The sequence below is a fragment of the Nuphar pumila genome, chromosome 4 (assembly GCF_984573655.1).
Source record: "Nuphar pumila chromosome 4, dmNupPumi1.hap1.1, whole genome shotgun sequence".
NCBI classification, from domain to species: domain Eukaryota; kingdom Viridiplantae; phylum Streptophyta; class Magnoliopsida; order Nymphaeales; family Nymphaeaceae; genus Nuphar; species Nuphar pumila.
In genome coordinates this window covers 25,666,462-25,688,276 of record NC_143252.1, presented here as the reverse complement: position 1 = coordinate 25,688,276, position 21,815 = coordinate 25,666,462, and the positions used below count along the sequence as shown (strand labels likewise).

Here is a 21,815-nt window from a genome sequence, read left to right as displayed (position 1 = left end):
ACCAATGAATGTAATAGAAATTTTGTGGACGAAATTATTTTAAGAAGGGTAGGATGTAAAACCCCCAAAAAAACTTGGATTCAGGTCGCATATGGATCCGGACCCGAACCCAATGGAGGCATTGCCTCCCTCGTGCCTTTTAAAGACAGCGAGGCAGGGGTTTCAAATAGAAACCCCCTTTCCCCTCTCTCTCTCTCTCGTTTCTCTCTGCACTCTCTCTCGCCCCCGACTCTTTCTCTCTCTCGTCGGCTCGTCGAAGACCCCTCGACAACCCACCGCCTCTCCCACTCTCCTTGCTTTTGCCGAGCAGCGGCCTCCGACGACACACGCATGCCGGTGACCCTCCCTCCGGCGACCTCCAGGTACGCACCCTTTTCCTCTTTCTTCTATTTTTCTTTTCTCTCCCTCTTTCTATGCTTCGCCGGAAGGCCGACAAAAGGCCAGTGGCCCCTGTTGTGCCTTCCCCTACCTCTCTCTCGCTCTACCACTTCTTTGACAGGCAGGGGGCTCCACCCCTTGCCTTTGCTTCCATTTTCCATAGGGAGGGTCGAGCCCCTCCCTGCTCCCTGTTACGGCAGGGGAGGGGGTCAAGCCCCTCCATGTTCCCTTTGACGGTAGGGGAGGGGGGGCCGAGCCCCTCCCTACTCCCCTTTTTCCGGCAGGGGAGGGGTTGAGCCCCCTCCCTGCCCCCTCTTCTCTGGCGTCAGGCAGGGGCTTCACCCCTTGCCTCTTTGCGTATTCGGCACGCAGGGACGAAGCCTCCTACCTCCCCCTTTGTGTCTAGCAGGCAAGGGCCTCGCTCTTGCCTCTTTGCTCTTCCGGCAGGCAAGGCGAAGCCCCGACCTTCCTCGTTGGCTTCATCAGGCAAGGGTGCAACCCCCTGCCTCCCTGTGGTTGCTGATAGCAGGTCAGCAGGGGCTCGCAACCCCTGCCCATCAGGTCTGGTTCGTAGGTTCGCAGGGGCACGCTGCCCCTGCCTTTGCTTCCTTCACGTCAGGTCAACAACAGTGCTCCTGACCTTCTATTTTTGGTGTTACCTTGCTAAGATTGTCGCTTTTGCAGCTCGTACGACGGATCCCACCTGCGCTCCGTGACCCGAGCCGTTAAACGATTATACCCGTAGACGCCAATAAGCTCAGAACTCTCCAAGGTAGGGGAAGATTGCACGGAGGACTTGGACAATTGAATTGAGTTCAATTAACTAAAAAGGATAATTAAATAAATATATATGCATATATATATCATATATATTTATACAAGTACGCATTTAACTCAAGGATGCGGTTTCGCGATCCTTGTCCTTTACTTTCTATCATGGCTTTACTTTGTCGTCGCGCTTTGCGCCCAGGCTCCTGCTTTTGCATATATTTCGTTATTGCCTTGCCATTACAGATGACACTCAAGTTTTCGCTAATTGCATGTTCTATTAAAGGCATCCTCGTGGAGGATACAAGAGGCATTTACCACTCTTCCTCTTGCGACAAGAGTTGAGTCGAGAGCTTAACGATATACCCTCATCTAAGAAGAGGGATCCCTAGCAGGGATCCTGGCTTTTCGATTGAGCAATCCTGTAAGGTAGACTTGAGAATTTAGGGAGTTGCGCAAAAGCATCAAAGACTGCCCAAATCGAAGTATTTGAAATTATGTGATTGACTGGTTTTGTTCGTCTATTCGACATATCTCGGGTAACCCCGAATTGGGGCTTAAGTGAACTTCTTAGCAGGATGTCTGTTGAAAAACCCGTATCCCATTTATCGAGGCCAGTATCGAGCCATGCGAGGCATGTAGATACCACGATAGCGGATGAGATTATTGAAAATCGCATGCCAAATGTTGGCACAAGTTGTTGGTTGTTTCAAAGGATAAAGTAAAGTTTAAGAAACATTACATCTTTGCGAAACACTTTTGTTGAGGCTCTTATTGAGGAACTATACCCCTTTCATCCTAGAGTACTTGTAGTTGTGCACTACACGCTAGTACTGCGATGATCGGATGAGACAGTCATGCGACCTCGAACAGTGCTAAATGCACAATGCTGTAAACACATAAAAATTGGATCGCCTTCACAGGTAAGATGCTCATTTGATCAAAAGACCAGAGCATATAGAATGAGTCGTCAGTTAACTTACCCCTGACGCACTCATTCGCTTCTTGTAGTTTGTCAAGGGAGAGGATAGAGCGGTACACACTCCAATAGACAGGTTGTTAACAACCACCCCACGGCCAAAGATCCGCCTCCCCAGTCATTGGAGTTAGAAGAAGGGACTACCAGACATTATCCTAGGTGGTAGATCCCATAGACTTCTCCAGAAGTTGAATGCATACGTTGCCAAGTACCTGCCTTTGGAGAATCCTCTCTCGACTAAAGTCGTCCCCTTAGAAGCAGACTCAACTAGCTATTCGGGTTATTGAAAATACATAGAATAACAGACACTCAAACTAGTCTCAGTTGTTTTTATGATTTGTCTGCGCGTACCAACAGGCCAGTAATATCGAAACATAAAGTATGTTCACACTGGTTGATGGGTCATGAGACTTGTTTGTTGCGTGGTAGTTCACAACTTACGATCAAATGAATCGTCATGCTGCGTTTGACAATTGCACTACTTACTTGCTTTGAACTGCTTACTGGTTTAACTGCATATCTGCTTTAAATTGCTTAGCATGCTGAATTAAATGCACTTAATTCAGTTTCCTTTAGTGTCTCTTGTGCACCTACTAGTTTTTTCGCGAAACTAACCTATTCTATGGGTACACCTGATGATTAGGTACACTATGGGCGATGACGCGATTGCAAGATGGCTTCAAGACTTCCTTTTTCTGCTCTTAGCTCGCATCCTAGATGTTTTGGGGTTTTGTCACGAATTTTTCTTTGGATATCCGAATTTTGTACTATTTGGAAACTTTTTTAAATAAAGTGATTTTTTCAAGTGTTTTGCAAGTATCATGTGCAGTGAGTTTTGGTTCTTTTAGCTAACGTGCCCAAAGTTGTCAGCTTGTCTTTCTAAATTCAACAAAAGAATTATCTTCCACCAATTACATAAACAAACTCTGAAAGGAAAGAGATTTTTTTCTAGTCTCTTGCTTGTTTTCTGAAAGGTTCGCAAGTTTGGAATTTTGGGTGTTAGAGAGAGAGAGAGAGAGAGAGAGAGAGAGAGAGAGAGGTGACCTGATTGAAATCAGGTGTAGATCCATGTCCACCTAAGACTAGAAAAGACACTGAGCTGGTTCCATAGAGAGACATGAATTAGTTCAAATCAGGCGTAGATGCATGACCACCTAAGACAAGAAAAAGCTCTGAGCCAGCTTTACCTCAAGCTAGAACCATCAATGGGCCAGGTCTGTACTAGATACCCAGTTTGATCTGAACCTATATAATTGGGTTATGGGCAGAAAATTGATGACCAGAATTGTTTTTGGGTCAACAATAACCAAACCAACTGATATATAGTCAGGTTTCAGCTATGATTTTTGTCAGACATCCAACCAACCAGCCTGACTCGAGCATTTTGTATATATATATTTTTAAGAAAAATAATACATTTTAAACACTTTTAAATTATATGGGGTGGGTTTGGGCTTCTATTTTTTCGACCGGACATAACCCGAACCTAGCTGCTTGTTACTTCGGTTGGTTGAGGTGCACCCTGATGGGGGCGGAAATGGACTAACCTTTTTAAAAATCCACAAAAAATTGAAAATCAAATATACATGAGCAAGTGAATTAATCTTTTCCAAGCTTTCTCCACTACAATACTATAGCAAACTGTAGTGTCTTCACAGAAAATGGTTCATGGTCTTAAATTAAATCTGAATAGCCTCAGTAATCAACCAAATAAAGAGGAAGTCCAATTATATCAGTAAATCAATCCAAATACATTCCCATGGATAACACAAAACAAATCATCACTTTGGCACCCAGCACTTAATGATCATGCAAACTGCTTCTCCAAGTGAAGAAGAGACCCCCCAAATGCATGAATAGGGTTTGAGAAATAGAAAGCACATTAAATCCATCATGATTTAAATCCAAGGGAAAGAATTATAAAAATGTTCATTTTCAGAACTAATTTTATAGTAAGAATGATAAAAAAACAGAAGCCTGACATCATTCTAAAAGGATAGATCTTGACCTTCCCGAATAAAAGAGTAGGACAATCCATCTGGTGAAATCAAAACAGGCCCAGTGGGTAACGCTTTCCCGTCCTGCATGGCATCAGAACTACTTATGCATTAAAAGTGAAAATTCGGACCTGAATAATACAGAATATTCCAGACTCCTCAGCTGGTTTGCGAAAGTTGAATTTAGAGTTAAAATAAGATTAAAGAAAGTACCTGTTTCAGGTTATGGAGAAAATTTCTGGTCAAGTATGCTTGCGCTATTGCACGTGCACTCAAAAATAGTAATTGATAGCCATTTTCCTACAAGTAATATATAAAACATTAATTTCTAAATCTGAAAAAAAGGCTATGGTGGAAATGCTACAACACATAAAGAACCTATGGTACATTTTGTGAGGGAGAAAGGACTGGGAAAAAGTACACTCTGGTAACAAATCAGTGTACAGCCTTGTTTTTCAAGTATAAACAAGCAGTCAGGTGATCATTTTACAATAAATGTAGACTTCTGAAGTACCTTAATTGCAGAGAATAACCTTGCAACTCCAGACTGTGTCCAATCTCTTCCAACTAATGGCATGAATTGGCCAAGGACGTCAGACCTAAAAATAGAATGAGGATCAGAAGATACCTATTAAATAAAGCATACACACCAAGAATGTTAGTCGTAAATGGAAAATATGCTCATAAACACACCAAGGATCGGTGAAAATGCACTCTTACACGAGAAAACTAGAAAGGCCTCTTCCTTGCGCAAGAATCAGACCCCAAAACTCTCTAAAGTCTCCCATGGGTGCATAGGTTTCCCTCTAATGACCTCTACACAAATGAAAAAATCGGCCTAGGAAGGTCTTTAAAACCCAAAGTAAGAAAAAGGTTTCAGCCCTTTTAAAGTGCACCTGAAGTGTATCGTACGATACAGTACGATATACTATATATCGTACGATATGGTACACCCGATACGGATACGATACACACTCGCATCGCGATATGAGTGTGTAGCATATCATTAGAGTAAATAGTAACGATATGTATTATACCGTATCGTATGATACAGTATGATACTTATAACATTGGATCTAACATCCAAGGCTCAGTTTTGGGCAAATCCCTATTGTTTGGGATGATTTGGTTAAAAAATGCAAGAGGGGAGATGCAAATTGAGTGTGGAGAGTGAAAATGGCGTCAAAGTGACATTTTTGGCTTAGAAAATCCTCCCAAAAGTGGTCAATTTCCACCTTTTTCGCTGCTGAAAAAGGAAAAAGAAAATATAGAATCGACTTGTACGATACATGGTATATCATATGATACAGACCCGTATCATACAGTACAGACTGACACGGCCCACGATAATCTTATCTAAATGATATTTTATTGACAATCATATCAGTCTAAATCGATACTACGATACACTGTATCAAATCACACAATACAATATGATACAGAAAACACTGATTGCAATTATTAAGTGTGATACATTTGCAACATTCCCTATATGTAAGCACACAGTTTGCAAAGGTGAAAAACCACTATTCAATAGAATTTTTGAGCCAAACTATTATTTCACATATTGTAATGTGTATTTTTTCATCATTTTTAAAATCGAAAAATATAATCTTTCAACAACAACAACAACAACAACAACTACGCCTTCATCCCAAAACAATTGGGGTCGGCGATATGAACCAAAAAAGAAAATCATTCTGGGTCTTCCACATGAATCCTTCTCCTCCAATCATTTCTATCCAATGCCATGTCCTCGGTGAGGTTCAAAGCATTCAGATCCTTTCCTATCATCTCAATTCAAGTCTTCCTAGGCCTACCCCGACCTCTTTTAACTAATATATTTTTCCATTTTTCCATCCTTCTAACTGGATCATCATTAGGCCTTCGCCGAATATGTCCAAACCACCGTAAACGATTATCTCTCGTCTTATTTTCAATGGGTGGAACGCCTACCTTCTTACGTATCTCCTCGTTCTGAATCTTATCTTTTATTGTATTTCCCAAGGTTTTAAAACCCGTGACTCGGAACTCGACTCGTTCTTTATTGACTCGCGACTCGGCGGGTCAACTCGGGGACTCGGACCGGGTTTTGTTAACTTTTGATTTTAAAAGAAAAACAATATATAAATTGTCAGTCCATGGGAAAGATGTATTATTCAATACAAGAGTGATTCATCACGCCAACACCTTCATAGCCCTTGGGAACTACATGATCCCAATGGCACTGGTATCCTGTGTGATTAAGGATTGCAGTCACTTGGATCATGCAATATGCAGAGAATGGCAGGTCGAGTTAAGAGATTCATTATTTTGAACAAACAAAGAACACATAATGGAGTTGGACAGATTTTCTGCAACATGCATCACCTTGAAAGAATTCAAACAGCTATTAGCAGCTCGAAAGAAGATAGAATAAAATTTTCAATGCCTAAGATTAGAGGTTAGGAAAAGTGAAATTGCTGCAGGCCTTAGATTCACGATGCCCAGCTCTTAAATAAAAAAAATTCCAATTAGACAAAGGGCAGAAACAGAGACAGATGATGTTGGTAAAATGGCCCAGAAGCTGCGACAAATGCTATAGAGTGGGGAAAAGTATCATTGTATAAGATAAACTATCATTTACAAGAACATAAAGTGAAAAACAAGAAGTTGCCTTGGACCTCTAGTGGTCCACGAAATGGTGGTGATGGCGCAATGTTAGTTATAGAGGCAGAGTTTTTTTATTAAGTTGTATCATCATGTATGTAAAGTAATATGTGATATTCAGATAAGGAATCCTTAGGTCCTAACTCTCCAATCTCCATGTGTCTTGAAAGAAATCCCTGCTTTTAGATGCATAGAATTCTTTGTTAATTGGGTTTATAGACTAGAATGCTTTGTTGTTTGATTTATATACTATAACAGTTATTTGTTCAAAAAGATCTTTCCCGACAGTCCATGGGAAAGATGTATTATTCAGTACAAAAGTGAATATGTGTGTGTGAAATACCCAAAAAATCAAATTTCAAACATCCCAGAACTCGCCCGAGTCAGCAGCCGAGTTTTCGCAGCCCGAGTTAAGCTTGCCGAGTTGACTCGGCGAGTTAAGCTGGAGGGTCGAGTCGAGCCGAGCCGAGTCACCGAGTTGACTCGACGAGTTTTAAAACACTGGTATTTCCACACATCCATCTAAGCATACGCATATCAGCTACACTTATTTTTTGAATATGATATCTCTTGGCAGCCCAACATTCTGTACCAAATAGCAAAGCGGGCCTAATAGTCGTCCTATAAAACTTTCCCTTCAACTGCAATGGCATTCTACAATCGCACAACACTCCAGTTGCATTTTTCCATTTCATCCACCCAACCTTTATCCTATGATTTACATCTCCATCAATTTCTCCATACTTTTGAATGATAGATCCCAAATATTTGAAACAATCATCCACCGATATTTCTTGCTCACCAAGCTTCACTACACTCCCATCACTACTTCGTTGCTTACTAAACCGACATTCCATATATTTTGTCTTACTCTTACTCAACTTAAAACCTCTTGCTTCCAATGTATGTCTCCATAATTCTAACTTAGCATTAACCCCAGCTCTAGACTCATCATTCAAAACAATATCATCAGCAAACAACATACACCACGACACATTTTCTTGAATTGATCTCGTAAGCTCATCCATCACTATAGCAAATATGAAAGGGCTTAAAGCAGATCCTTGATGTAACCCAACCGTTATAGGAAAATTGGTTGTCACCCCTCCACAAGTGCGGACATTGGTTACTACTCCTTCATACATATTTTTAATTATACTAATGTACTTGAGAGAAACACCTTTCTTCATCATTGTCTACCAGAGAACGTCCCTAGGTACTCTATCGTATGTCTTCTCCAAATCAATAAAAACCATATGCAAATCTTTGTTACTCTCTATATCTCTCAATAAGTTGTCTAAGAAGATGTACAGTTTCCATAGTTGATCTTTCAGGCATAAAACCAAATTGATTCTCTGATATCATGACAACCTTCTAAAACCTAGACTCAATCACCCTCTCCCAAAGTTTCATAATATGACTCATGAGTTTTATACCACGATAGTTTGTGCAATCTTGTATATCACCCTTATTCTTATATAGAGGCACCAAAGTACTCTTCCTCCACTCATTAGGCATCTTATTTGTCCGCCAAATCTTGTTAAAAAGATTTGTCAACCATTCTAAACCTTTCTCTCCCAAGCATTTCCAAGCCTCGATAGGTATACCATCTGGGCCAACTGCCCTTCTTGATTTCATTTTCTTCAAAGCCTCTGCAATTTCTTTCTTTTGAATCTTGCGCATGAAGTCACGATTCATCTCATGAAAAGGAATGGAGAAGTCACCAAGATCCTGAGCATGACTTTCATTAAATATCTTATCAAAATAATCTTTCTATCTCTCCTTAATCTCCTCATCTTTAACTAAAACCCTTTGCGTTTCATCTTTGATACATCTAACCATACCCAGATCCCTCGATTTCCTATCTCTCATCTTTGCAAGCCTATAAATATCCTTCTCGCCCTCTTTGGTATCTAACTTGTCATAAACCTCCTTATATACCTTATCCCTCGCGTTTCGAACTACTTTTTTAGCTTCCTTCTTTGCTATCATATATTTCTCAAATTCTCATTATCACGACTCTTATTTAGATTTCTATAACACTCTCTTTTAACCTTAATAGCTAATCTGACATCCTCGTTCCACCATGATGTATCCTTACCTAGCGGTGCACCGCCTTTAGACTTACTCAATACCTCCTTAACCACCTTTCTCATGCCACCCGCTATCTTATTCCACATTGATTCTGAATCATCCTCGAGACACCAATCAATTTCCTTAACTACCTGCTCTACAAACATTCCTTGTTTAGCTCCTTTCAGTGCCCACCACTTAATTCTAGGATCTATCCTATGTCTATCCCTTTTGCGGCATCGTCTAATTCTAAGATCTAAAATTAAGACTCTATGTTGTGTAGCTATACTTTCTCCCGGTATAACCTTACAATCGATGCAACAACCCCTATCTCTCTTTCTAAGTAGGAAAAAATCTATCTGACTCATATTAACCCCACTTTTAAATGTTACTAGGTGAGACTCCCTCTTCCTAAACCAAGTGTTTGCTAAGATCATATCATAGGACAAACCAAAATCTAAAATCCTTTCTCCACTTTCGTTTCTTTCTCTTATACCATAGCCTCCATGAATACTCTCAAATCCATTCCTACTAACCGCCGATGAAAAGCTTTTCTCCATAAGATATCCCTTGTACTACACTTCATCTAAATCTTCCCAAAACTGATGCTTAATGGAATCATCTAAACCTACTTGAGGTGCATAAACACTAATAATATTAATAATATCCGTACCTAATACTAATTTAATAAGTAAAATCCTATCACCCTTCCTACGGACCTCAACTACATTATCTATAAACTCACGACTCATAACAATCCCTACTACATTCTTATTCTTATTTATTCCTGTATACCAAATCTTATATCCCCAAGGTTCTATCACTTTTGCTTTCTCACCAACCCATTTGGTCTCTTGTAGACATAAAATATCAATCTTTCTCCTATACATAACATCTACTAACTTACCAGTTAAAGACCCTATATTCCAAGTGGCTAACCTAATTTTATGGTCTTGGACTAACTTATTTACCCCCACCTATCCAACAAAGTGAGGGAACCCTTGCCTATTTGACACAACACTCGGGCGCCGGTGTGACGCGTCGCTTCTGGGCGACAACCTAGCAACCCTTGCCCATTTATCACTGCCTTCGGGCCTATAGAGTACAACGCGTCGCTCAGTAGGGAACGCCCAAACGAAAAATATAATCTTTAAATTACATATTATATTTAAATTAATAAAATCATTAGAAAATAACTAGATTATAGGTGATGTCAGCAAGGTCTGAGCGTGGCACAGAGCCCACTCACATAAGCTATTTGAGTTAGTTATAATTTGAGATTTTTTTTGTTTTTAACCTTTAAATTCAAGCAAAATTCAGGCAAAATTCGGAAATGAAATTCAAGTACGACCACAATTAGATCCGCCTCAGAATGTAAATCGCGCAAGCGACCTGTTTTTCCAAAATTGGATTACGCTTGGCCCGAAAAATGCGTTTTTAAAAATTGTTCGGCCTCTATTTTGAAACTTTTTCTGGATTAGATCAGATTGAATCCACTCTGTTTGATCCAAGTTAGTATGGATCTGGACCCAGCCTAGGATCCATATTGACTAGGATCTGGTCCAGGTGGGATTCATGTGGATTTGGATCTTGAATCCAAATCTGAATCTAAAATCTATCCATGGAAATTTTAAAACTGGAATGATTTTAAAGTTTTAAAATACTTTTAATAAGAGATAGGATGGGTAGAACTCTACACCATGAGACTTTCAGAAGGGGGCATCCCTCCCTGAAATATTTTTTTAGAATATTAAATAAAATTTAAAAAGATAAAATCTAGAAGGAGATAAGGGGAGTAGAGTTCTACACTAAGTAGAACTCTACCCATTAAAAGAGGTTTGTAGATGTAACGACCCCAACTTAACCTCAAAAAAAGTAAAAAAAAAAAAAATTAAGAATTGCATAAACAAAACCCAAGCATCTGGGGTCTCACAAATTTAATATATACAAAAGCACAACAGATAGTTCATCGAATCAAAGGAGAATAATCAACTTTATTAATCAATGAAATAATGTCAGATAAGCTTAAATAGAAAATCGACTATGTCAAAGAGCCACTCTGTCAAGAACCCAGAACATGTCATGCAAGGCTCGCAGTCTCCAACTAGCAAGTCAACCCATCACTGAGTTCTAGGTCATATAAAACAGTTTTTGGAAAAACGGATAATAACCAAAGTCCTTTATACGAATTCCTCTAAAAATTAAAACAGTAATGAAATAGCATAAACCAAATTTATGGATAATCTCAAAGGAATATCACGATAACAATTTTTATAATCAACTTACTATTCAAGCATTTAAATAGATATCATGCAATAACATTCATCATGTGAAACATAATAAGAATGAAGGCATGAACTAATGCAGAACACTAAATATGCATGATTCAATGCACATGCATGAATAACTTATTAAATTATTTATCAGGGATGATTTTATATGCATGTTCCTATTAAATGTACACAAATTTAGTTTTCACTTTTTCTTAAATCCGCATATACTCAAAACGGACACAAGTTCCCAAAGTCTAAGTTAGGTTCTCAGTTGTAGCTTAACATAATTTGTATTTTATTACTGAGTTTCACACTCGTTCTTCGATCGATACTATCGGAACATTAAAAATTCTCACCTAATGTCGGGACATCAATCGAAATCCTCAACCATTGACGTAACTTTCTTGGTATACCAATAAATACAACTAAGTCAACAACAACACCCCTAAACAAAGTGGCTTAAATCTCCTTAAAATTATAGCTGAAAAGTAAACCATCATATCGGGATCAGGGACACAATCGCACACGAAGTTTAAGTATCCTTACGGTTTTCCCAAAACCGTCATCCAAGATTTTCATAATATGAAAGGGACATCAAAGAAGAGATCAATTACATTGTTTGGTTTCTTTTACCATTTTAAATAATTTCAAGTTCTTTACACAAGAACCGTTTTGCAATTCTACGTGCACAACTAATCATGAGCCATAGCCCGCTATATTTTTAACAATGCAATTAATTTTGAAAAAACCAATAATTTTCATAAATAAATTTTGCAATGAATAAATTAAAATCAACAACATTTGAGCAACACATGCTCCTAGCCCACACGACCTAGAGTGGTTCGCATCTAACCACAAAAGCATCTTAAAGTAATTTATGCATCTTTTTGCAAAATTTCAATAAACATGCAACACATTTTCACAATATATCCACAATGCACATTTAATCACACAACATGAATGCACATAAAGTCAATTGCATACGCATGCAAATAAATGCTTATAACACACATTATCATGATTCATTTCATGCATAACATCCAAACATACATATTATCATATTTATGCAAACATTAAAATAACTTTAGAATTTTCATGTGTATGATATGCACATTTACAACAAAGTAATTGAATGCATAAACATGTACAATCAAATCCAAAACACATATAACACCCTTCAATCCACATGAATGTAGGTCTGAACATAACAATATTGTTCAGAATCAACATCCAACACACTGCCAATCTGGTTGGGATGCACAAGCACACACTCTATCAAATCTGATTAGATTGCACTTGCTCCAACCGTGGCCGATCTGATCAGATTTCACACACAAAAATTGTGACAAATCTGATCAGCTTGCACGTGAGCAATAAGTGGCAAATCTGGTCTAGATTGCTTATGAGTAATAAGTGGCAAATCTGGTCCAAATTGCATACCCACGAAGAGTGGCAAATATGATTTCTTTTCTACTGAATAATTGTGCTCAACGACATGCTTTCAACAGCATGTCACAAATGCACAACAAAGTTCTGCCGTGAACAATCACATGAAAACCCATCTTTATGCAGTCAAAAACAGTCCACACTTATAACAAAAAATAACCAGATTTGCAATCAGCCAACCAGACATGTATATACATCATCCGATAACAGCCAACAAAACATGAATATATAGTTCCGATAATAGTCATTCAATTGATATAAGGAAAAATTCGAGTCACAGTCAATATAGAAGCATAACTTAGATTTAATAACAGCCCACAATAATACTTGTAATCTAGTTTGATATCAGTCCATACAATGATAGAAACCAGTTTTGACCAAAATACTTGTAGGCAATATGACAGACTCCCATAAAAATGGCACAATAAGGGACTGATAACAGTGAATGAAATCAGATTTTACAACAGTCAACTCATTCAGCCTAAAGGAAAATTCATATGGCCGACTTTGTTGACAGTGGACATAAAATCATATTTAAATCTGATAACAATAAAAAATATCACATAAAATCATATTGACGACAGTCGGCATGAAATCAGATTTGATATCATGAGATCAAATATGTTAACAATCAATAATATGACCGAAAGTCAGGTTCAACATCAATCCACAAATGAAAGTTTGTTAACAGTCATGCCAGTAACAATTAAGTAACCGAAATGCATGTTTGATCACAGCCAACCTGTAAACAGGTTTGATAACATCATAAAAAAAACATATTTACAGCAGGCCTGGTCAACCTGCACTGTCACGGCATGTGGGCCAGTCTGATTAGACTGCACCCACACCCAAAAGTGCCGACCTGGTCAGATTGCTCATGCACATAGGCATCGGCAATATGAACAGGTTGCACGGCAAGAGCAAGACAACTATCTGATTACATTTTAGGTTGGTCGATTTGTATAAGCCTGAATATATGTAAGTAAATACATCTCAGGTTTGTCAACTTTCTTGAGCATGTACACATGTTTTCAGATATATCGATTTCATTGTTTATGTATCTAAAAAAAATAGGCATGTACTTTAGATTTGTCGAGTTCATACCCATGCATCTGAATATATTTTTGTTTTAAATTTATCGATTTTGGTACTCCTATCTGAATAATATGTTGTGTCTGGTATTCACACATTTGCTGGTTTCATGATCATGCGTGTAAATCTGAATTGCCGATTTCATATTCATGTGTTTTGATTTTTTTTTTTGCTGAGTTTATTGCAACAGAAATATGCATATGAACATTCAACTTTTTATCATGTTATTTCAAGCATGTTGTATATATATTTATACAGGTCTGGCCGACCCATGTACATGATCATGTACATGGATCAACCAGCATGTTGTATATATATTTACACAGGTCTGGCCAACCCATGTATATGATTCTGATTATGTACATGGATCAGTCAACATGTTGTATATATATTTATACAGGTCTGGCAGAACCCATGTAAATGAATCTGATCATGTACATGGATGAGCCAGCATGTTGTTACATGTTTATTTTTGGTTTGGCTAATTCATGTACATGATTACGATCATGTACATGGATCAGTCCAGTTGCTGAATACATGTTTATTTTCAGCCTAACTGACTCATGTACGTGATTATGATCATGTACATGAATCAGACAACATGATGAATACAAGTTTATTTCAGGTTTGACTGACCCATATATATGATTTTGATCATGTACATGGATCAGCTAGCATGGTGTTTATATGTATATTTCAGCCTGGCTGACCTATGTAGATGATTCTGATTATGTACATGGATCAGCCCAGTTATTGACTTGATAATTTATGACCAGCCATGATATGTTTACCTTTTGAGGGGTCGATCCATGCACATGAATCTGTTTAGCTGGTGCTATGCTACTTATGAATCAGACCAACACAATGATATGTTATGTTTTGCCAACTTGTGTACATGATTTGAGTATGTACATAAATCTGATTGGCACTTAAAAAATTTCTGCATATCCGATTTGAGTACATGACGATGGTCATGTATATATTTATGATTGAAATATGTATTTTCTGAGTTGATACAAAAATTTGATCCTAAATTGATTAGTTTGCAATTGTGCATATCATATGCAAGAATCTGAAAATAATTTGATGTTTGCATGACTGTAATTATATACATGAAATTGGTGTGGCCTGCAAGCATCTATTTGCATGCATATGTACTTGGCTTAATATGCATTCATTTTGTGTGTTTTAAATGTGCATTGTAAATATGTTTGAAAATTGTGTGTGTTGCATGTTCACTAAAATTTTGCAATTTTGCATAAATCACTTTTGAGATATGTTCATGATCAGATGTGAACTATTGCGAGCCGTATAGGCCAGGAGCATGTACTGCCCCAAATGTTGTTGATTTTATTTATGCATTGCAAAATCTATTTCTGAAAATTTATTGGTTTTTCCAAATTTAATTACACTGTTGAATTATGAGGGTCAGGGCCCGAAATTGTTTTTACATGTTAATTTACAAAACAGTTACTGTGTAAAGAATTTGAAATTTATTTGAAATGGTAAAAGAGACCAAACAGTGTAATTAATTTATTCTTTGATATCCCTTCCACAATATAGGAATCTTGGATAGCGGTCATAAGAGACCGTGAGGATACTAAAACTCTGTGTGTGATTGTGCCCCTGAACCCGATATGGTGGTTCATCTCTCGACCACGGTTTTAGGGATATTCAACTACTTTGTCTAGGGTTGTGTTGTTGACTTAGTTGTAGTTATTGGTATACCAAGAAGTGACGTTAGTACATGTTGATTTTCTTGATGTCCTAGTATTAGATGTTGAATTCTAATGTATCAATTGATGATGTTGATTCTTAATATCGATCAAGGAATAAGTGTGAAACTCAGTAATAAAATACAAATTGTGTGTTAAGCTACGATTGAGAACCTAATTTGAACTTCGAAAATTGTAGTCATTTTGAGTATCAATAAGTTTAAGAAAAAGTGAAAATTAAATTTATGTGCATTTAAATAGGAACATACATGCAAAAGCAATATGATAAATAACCTAATAAGTTATTCTGCATTGAATCATGCATATTTTATTCTATTTTCTTTGCTATTTGAATTTTTAGAGGAATTCGTACGAGAACTTCGGTTCTTACCCATTTTCTTAAAATTGTTTTACATGCACAGATGCTCAGGGATGTCTTGGACTAGCTAGCTGGAGACTGCGAGACTTGTGACTGGTGTTTGAGTTCTGAGAGGATGACATGGATTTGATATAGTCGACTTTTATGTTCCTAGACTTTTTTACTCATTAGTTAAATTAATAAAGTTTGATTTAGGTATATTAAATCTGTGATGTGCCACGGATCTTTGGGAGAATTTCCACAAATGTTTAAAAAAAAATCACTATTTTCGATGGTCAGTTGGGGTCGTTACACATATACCTTCAACGAAATAGGCATCAGATATCTATATAGCCAGCAGATTATCTATTGCCTTCACAAATACTTATGATCTATGTCACAGGGATTCGGCTAGCAGGGTGCCACACCCGCGTCGACGCGACTCGATGCGGGTGAGGGTGCGGCACCGGGTGCGGTCAACCCGACCCTAGGTGCGTTGACCGCACCCAGGGTCATTTTGGTTCATTTTTTTGGGGTTTTTTTTTTAAAAAAAAATTCTGGAACAAAAACACAAAAAGGATGAAGAAAAGTTCTGGACCAACGAGTGATGTGTTTCTTATCCTTCTTTGTTATTGTTAGGTAGGTAGAAGGGAAGAAGAAATACCTGCAGAGAGGCGAACCGCATCTCGTGGCGATGCGAGTCGAGGGGCTTTTGCAGGGGGCAGAAAACTCTGGTCTTCTTCGATGTGGGATTTCCATTGTGGGTGTTGTTGCTGCTCATGATGGCTTTGAGGAGCCTCCATTTAACATCTGCTCCCTCTGTTAACCTGATTTTTCTTCTGAACGCACAAACGAAATGGGCAGAGAGAGAGGCGTCTACTGTTTCCTATCGGTCTAGGCCTGTCCTGCAGCGTGTATGCGATGAACCCGAAAAGTGTGCCGAGGGTTGAATTATTAAAAGACGAAGTTGTCGATTTAGCTTTCTTATCTTATTCATTTATTGTGCACACTGTTTGAAGCTTTTGAGTGTCAAGAATAGGGGTATCAACGGGTCGCGTTTACCCGGACCCGACCCGTACCAAGCCTTATAAGGTCAGGTATGAAGATAAATAAGAAGACCTGATTAAGATTCAGGTTCAAACCCGAAGATTCAATTAATCCCAGTATAGTTTGTGAAATTTTATGTCAGACCCAAACCCGACCTGTGTTTCGATTAAGACTCGCAATTTCTCAATGTAAATATGATAAAAAATAGTAGTTTATCCGGTATGGCCTGAGTCTGGTTCATGTAGTTTTTATCGAGTTTGAGTATGGTTTTTCTTATGATGAATCTGCCTGGACCCCCGCCCGCGCAGCGGGACCCACGCTGGAGGGAACCCCCGGACCCCCCTTTTATATATATATATATATATATATATATATATATATATATATATATATTATTTTTTTACAATTTTGCCCCTGCCACACCCCCGCACCCGGGTTTTTTGGAAGTGCCGAATCCCCGCACCCGCACCCATGTGACATAGCTTATGATCTTATCACTGTCAAGCTTGTTTAGCAGTTTCACCACGGCAGTAAGGGGGAAGGCGCAAGGGCTCACACAAGAATAGTTGAAATTTCTACACAAGCCTATGGATATATATTTTAAGTTCTTGTTTTGATATACATAAATTTCAGTCGCACTGAATGAAAAGCAGTGGAATGATGTTAACTAGTGTAATGCATGGAAGCATTCATGGACATTCAGGACAAACTTCCATTGTTTATTCAGTGAAAGAGCAGGCACCCTTATAAACTTATTGATTATCTAAAAAAATTTGATGATATTGTATAAAAGTACACGTCCCCAATATTATGAATGATTATTTTTTTATATTGAAATATATTAGGAGAGAAAAACGAGGGTAAAATGCAAACAAAAAAACTCATTAAAATGGTTTTGGAACTATACAATTCAACCTGGGCAAAATTGATGCCGGAACTCCATTTGTATAATTTAGAAGGCATTTAATCATTGTTAATATGTTCAAGCATTCATATGGAGGTGTAGCTCTTACTTGGTAATAGTCCCATCGACGTCAGATATAACTATACGTGCATTAGACTTCCAGAGATAGATCCGAGCATCGACCTGTTGAAGCAGACCCTTGTTAGAATTATGGAAGATGTCACTTATAGCAATTTCTTTTTTCTCAGATTTGTTTAAAGTGCATAGTTTCCAGTTCTTGCAGATTGTTACCTGTTGCTTCCCTAGGACCCTTGTGCAAAAACTGAAAGCAATAATGTTCTGTCCCTCCTTCAGACTTAAAGATGCAATTTGTTCACTCGTAGGAATATTAGTTCGCATCAACTGCTTCCTCGGCGGCTCATCCCTATTACTAGAAGGTGTCACTGTTTTGACACTAGGACTCTGTGATTGAGATTCTGAGACAACAGACATCTCCTCATTCAAAGAGTTACTGTTGCTCTGTTCAAGAGTCTTGACCCGCCTAAATGGTATAGGCCAAAATCTCCATCCTCGGGAAGGAAGAGAAGAAGTTCCTTGAACATTAAATCTTGAAATGCCATCCTGTTCAACTGAAATAGCATCCTGTGGGTCAGAGGGAAATTCGAAACCAAATGCAGCCATTCCAAGAACAATTGCAGCAGCCTTATCCCATAGCAAATACTTCTCCTTGCATCTTATGACAAGATTTTTGTTTTTGATAATTGACGCACCTGATGCTTTAAACTCCTCTTCAGATACCTTGTGTGCTTCAAAGGCTTGAGCAGCGGCATCAACTCCCATTCTGGCATGAAGTAAGTTCCCACAGAGAGACATTTCAAGACCTGAAACCCACGCAATCACTCAGCCTAATAATGAAGGAACAAGAAATACATGTAATAGATCACCATTCAGGCAACTTAGTAAAACCAAAGGATGGTTTTTACATCCTCCATTAGAAAACTGTCATGCTGCTTCAGTAACAGTTTCTAGGTACTTACCCATGCTCAAATCATGTTTTACCCGTTCAGGTGGGACTTCCAAATGGGATTCTGAGTGATCCATATTCCCAGTTGTTCCGGCCATGGAATCATTTCCCATTTCCAGCAATGTACTCTGGACTACTTTCGGCGTTTCCAGAATTTCACCTGTTGAATTTGTAGATAACTCAGTTGCAGAGGCTCCTGCTGTTTCCCCCACATGTGAAGGTGATACTTCATTTTGTGTTTTTTCAGCATCACGGGATGCTCCCTCTGTGATGTCATCATCAGCATGAGAATGATGACTCTTCCTTTCTACATGTAAATTTTGGATGGCTTCAGGTCCAGGAAGATCCACCGGTGAGTGGCTTTCATCTTCTGGACCATCATTCTGAAAGTGTTTGGCTAGGTCTGAGAGGGCCAGGCAACTTTTAAAAACGTCATCTCCGCTTGTTCTCGTCTTCAAAGCCAACTGAGCAGCACTTTCATCCGAATCATCTCGAACTTTCTCGAGAAAAAATTCAGCATCATCTCCACCATTGGATGTTTTCTCAACCTGACCAGTGAGCTCACCAGTTCCAACACAAGTGTCAGATGAAGATCCACCCATGTTATCCTTGTTCAGGATATGTGAAATGCCTTCAGGCGAGACTTTAGATGAAGGTGCTGCAAATTCTTGAACTGAAGAAACAGACTGGTCACACTGCTCAAGTAAAGGTCTTCCAGGAGCCTCGTCGGCACAATCTTCTGAATATTCTGCCTGATATTCAGTAGACCCTTCTACCTCCTCAATTCTCATTCCAGAATCTTCATCCGAAACCAGGTAAAAGTGAGGTGTACTCAACTGCACATTGTCCATGTCTTCACAAGAAGACACAGGAGCCGTGATCAAATGACCATCCACAGTCATCAACACCACCTCTGATTCAGAAGATTGAGATCCCTGCAACCCATCATCATTCAGTTGCACGCCAACGATGCTCTCGTAATGGAAACTACTGGTAGTGGATAATAACTCATCGTTATTTCCTTCTGACGATCGTTCATCTCTAAATCCTTCGCCTGAGAGCATGGACTCATCATCGCCAAACTCCTGCATCGGAGTCGTCAATTCATTATCACCACCTGATACCATCAGGGTCTTTTCTTTACATGCATTCTCTACAACACCTGCTCCTAACGACCCATCATCCACATTCCGTATCAAATCCTCATCCTGATGATTGGCATCGTCTCCTGTATCGACCTCTTTTAAGAAATACGCCTCCCCTGAATTATCTAAATACATGTGAAAATTGGCGTCTACGCCATTGACAGAGATACTGACGATCTTCTCCGAGACCTTAAGGACCCCCTGAAATTTGCCAAACCTAACGCACCAAGGCGTGGTTCTGTAAGTCCCATCTTCCCTTTCCACCACAATGATGTCGACGGCACCACCAAAGGGATGGAAAGGGGAGGCGACGGTAGTAACACCCTGTGATATCAAACTCCCGACCCTCCCCACCACATTCATCTTTCCGACATCCGGTAGCGCAAAAAAACCAAACCCAACAATCTCAAGCCGTGCGCAAGAAACTGCCTTAAGCGAAAAACTCGAACGGACTACCCGAGCAGAAGATTCCGAAAACCCGAACAAGAAATACCGCAAACTAATCATGAAAAACAATTACAAGCTCAATCAAAACACCGATGAAACCATAAGAGATACAAGATCATGCAGCAAGAATTAAACACAAAGAATTCATCGCTCCAATCGAAATTACAAAAAAAAGGAAAATCCAACCAATTTGCTAATTTCAGGAAGAAACGAAAAAAAGAAAACGATGCGAAATTCTTCAAGAACAGAATCCCAAAAACACGAAAGAAATGAAAGAATTTCCTTCTTAATCAACGCCAAGAAGAATCAAAGACACAAACAAGAATTTGCACGATATGAATATAACAGAGAGATGAAAAACGACGACTCTGAGAGAGCGAAACGGAATGGGTCGCAATGGAAGAGAAGAAGAAGAAGAAGACGAGGAGGATGGCAGAAGGCCGACCTCTGCGAGAGGTAAAATCCAGAAATTCTCTGCGTGTCCTTCCGTAGCCAAAAGCAACGGCGACGACGAAACCCACCGCCCGTCCACCAAGGCTCGAAGGAAACGCCCACGAGTGAACGATCTTTCCTGCCGTCTCAAACCACGCGGGGCCAGACAGAGAGATCGGGGCGATGCGTCTCAACTTAAAATCCCCAATTTTTTACGAAATAACCTAAATGCCCTCCTTGCTGGCTATCCAGAAGTCTTAAAAAAACAAACTTTTTTAAATAAAAAATAGCGCTCACAAAACGTGGTCAACAAAACTTTCGGTTTAAAACACGTTTTCCCTGCATCATATAACAAAAGGTTATGTTTGGGAGGTGGTTGCTCGAGGGAGTTCATGGATTTCCACAAGTGAGAACCATCAATTCCTAGAATCGACAGCTACCAGCATAACGATTCCAGTTAAACAACGATACCATTGGGTTTTGAACCTGCAACGTCCCAACACATGGTAACGTGCCCTAGCTGCTCCTACCAGACAAGTAGGCTATCCTGGCCTGACTGCTTGAGAGTAGGGCTAGTAAACCAGCCAATCAGAAGATCAAACTTGGTTCACTTTTGTGACGAGTCAATCCGACCTTGAGTTCATGGAAAGCCCCAATTAAATGAGCCGAGCTCAGACTGGTTCTTTAGCAAAACAATGCACTTTTTAAAATTAAGTGTAGTACAAATTACAATTTAAACCTACTAAGCCAAGCTCAAACTGCTTATTTACAATATAAATGCATTGTTTAATAGCTGCAAGCAATAGTATTTAAATTCTAAACTTATTGTTTGCAATCCAAACACTTCAACCATCTATACTTTATCATATATAATATATATAAAAATATGCATATTACTCGTTCTTATGAAAATCACAATCCAAATAATGCAAATCATAAAATAAAAGAAAACGAGAAAAGACATTTGATTTACGTGGTTTGACACTCAAGCTTACATCCATGGGTGAAAGAGGAGCAAGAAATCTAGTAGCAAGATGTGTTTAAATACAAAGGTGAGATACATGGCTCTCAAAACCCTAATCTCTAAT

General features: G+C 38.9%; 1 protein-coding gene across 1 annotated transcript in view; it reads right to left on the bottom strand.

Annotated features, from left to right (window-relative positions):
* The window catches only part of PAH1 (Lipin family protein), a 37,704-nt gene extending 16,830 nt beyond the window's left edge, over positions 1-20,874 (bottom strand). The window contains exons 1-8 of the mRNA XM_090002752.1: positions 20,741-20,874; positions 18,717-20,347; positions 18,450-18,560; positions 17,971-18,308; positions 17,789-17,862; positions 4,637-4,721; positions 4,336-4,422; positions 4,134-4,206 (exon numbers count right to left, since the gene is read on the bottom strand). Of these exons, the coding sequence (XP_089858878.1) occupies positions 4,134-4,206; positions 4,336-4,422; positions 4,637-4,721; positions 17,789-17,862; positions 17,971-18,308; positions 18,450-18,560; positions 18,717-20,211 (2,263 nt within the window). The 5' untranslated portion in view covers positions 20,212-20,347; positions 20,741-20,874. The remainder of the gene's footprint in view (positions 1-4,133; positions 4,207-4,335; positions 4,423-4,636; positions 4,722-17,788; positions 17,863-17,970; positions 18,309-18,449; positions 18,561-18,716; positions 20,348-20,740) is intronic.
* Between the last annotated feature and the right edge of the window lie 941 nt (positions 20,875-21,815).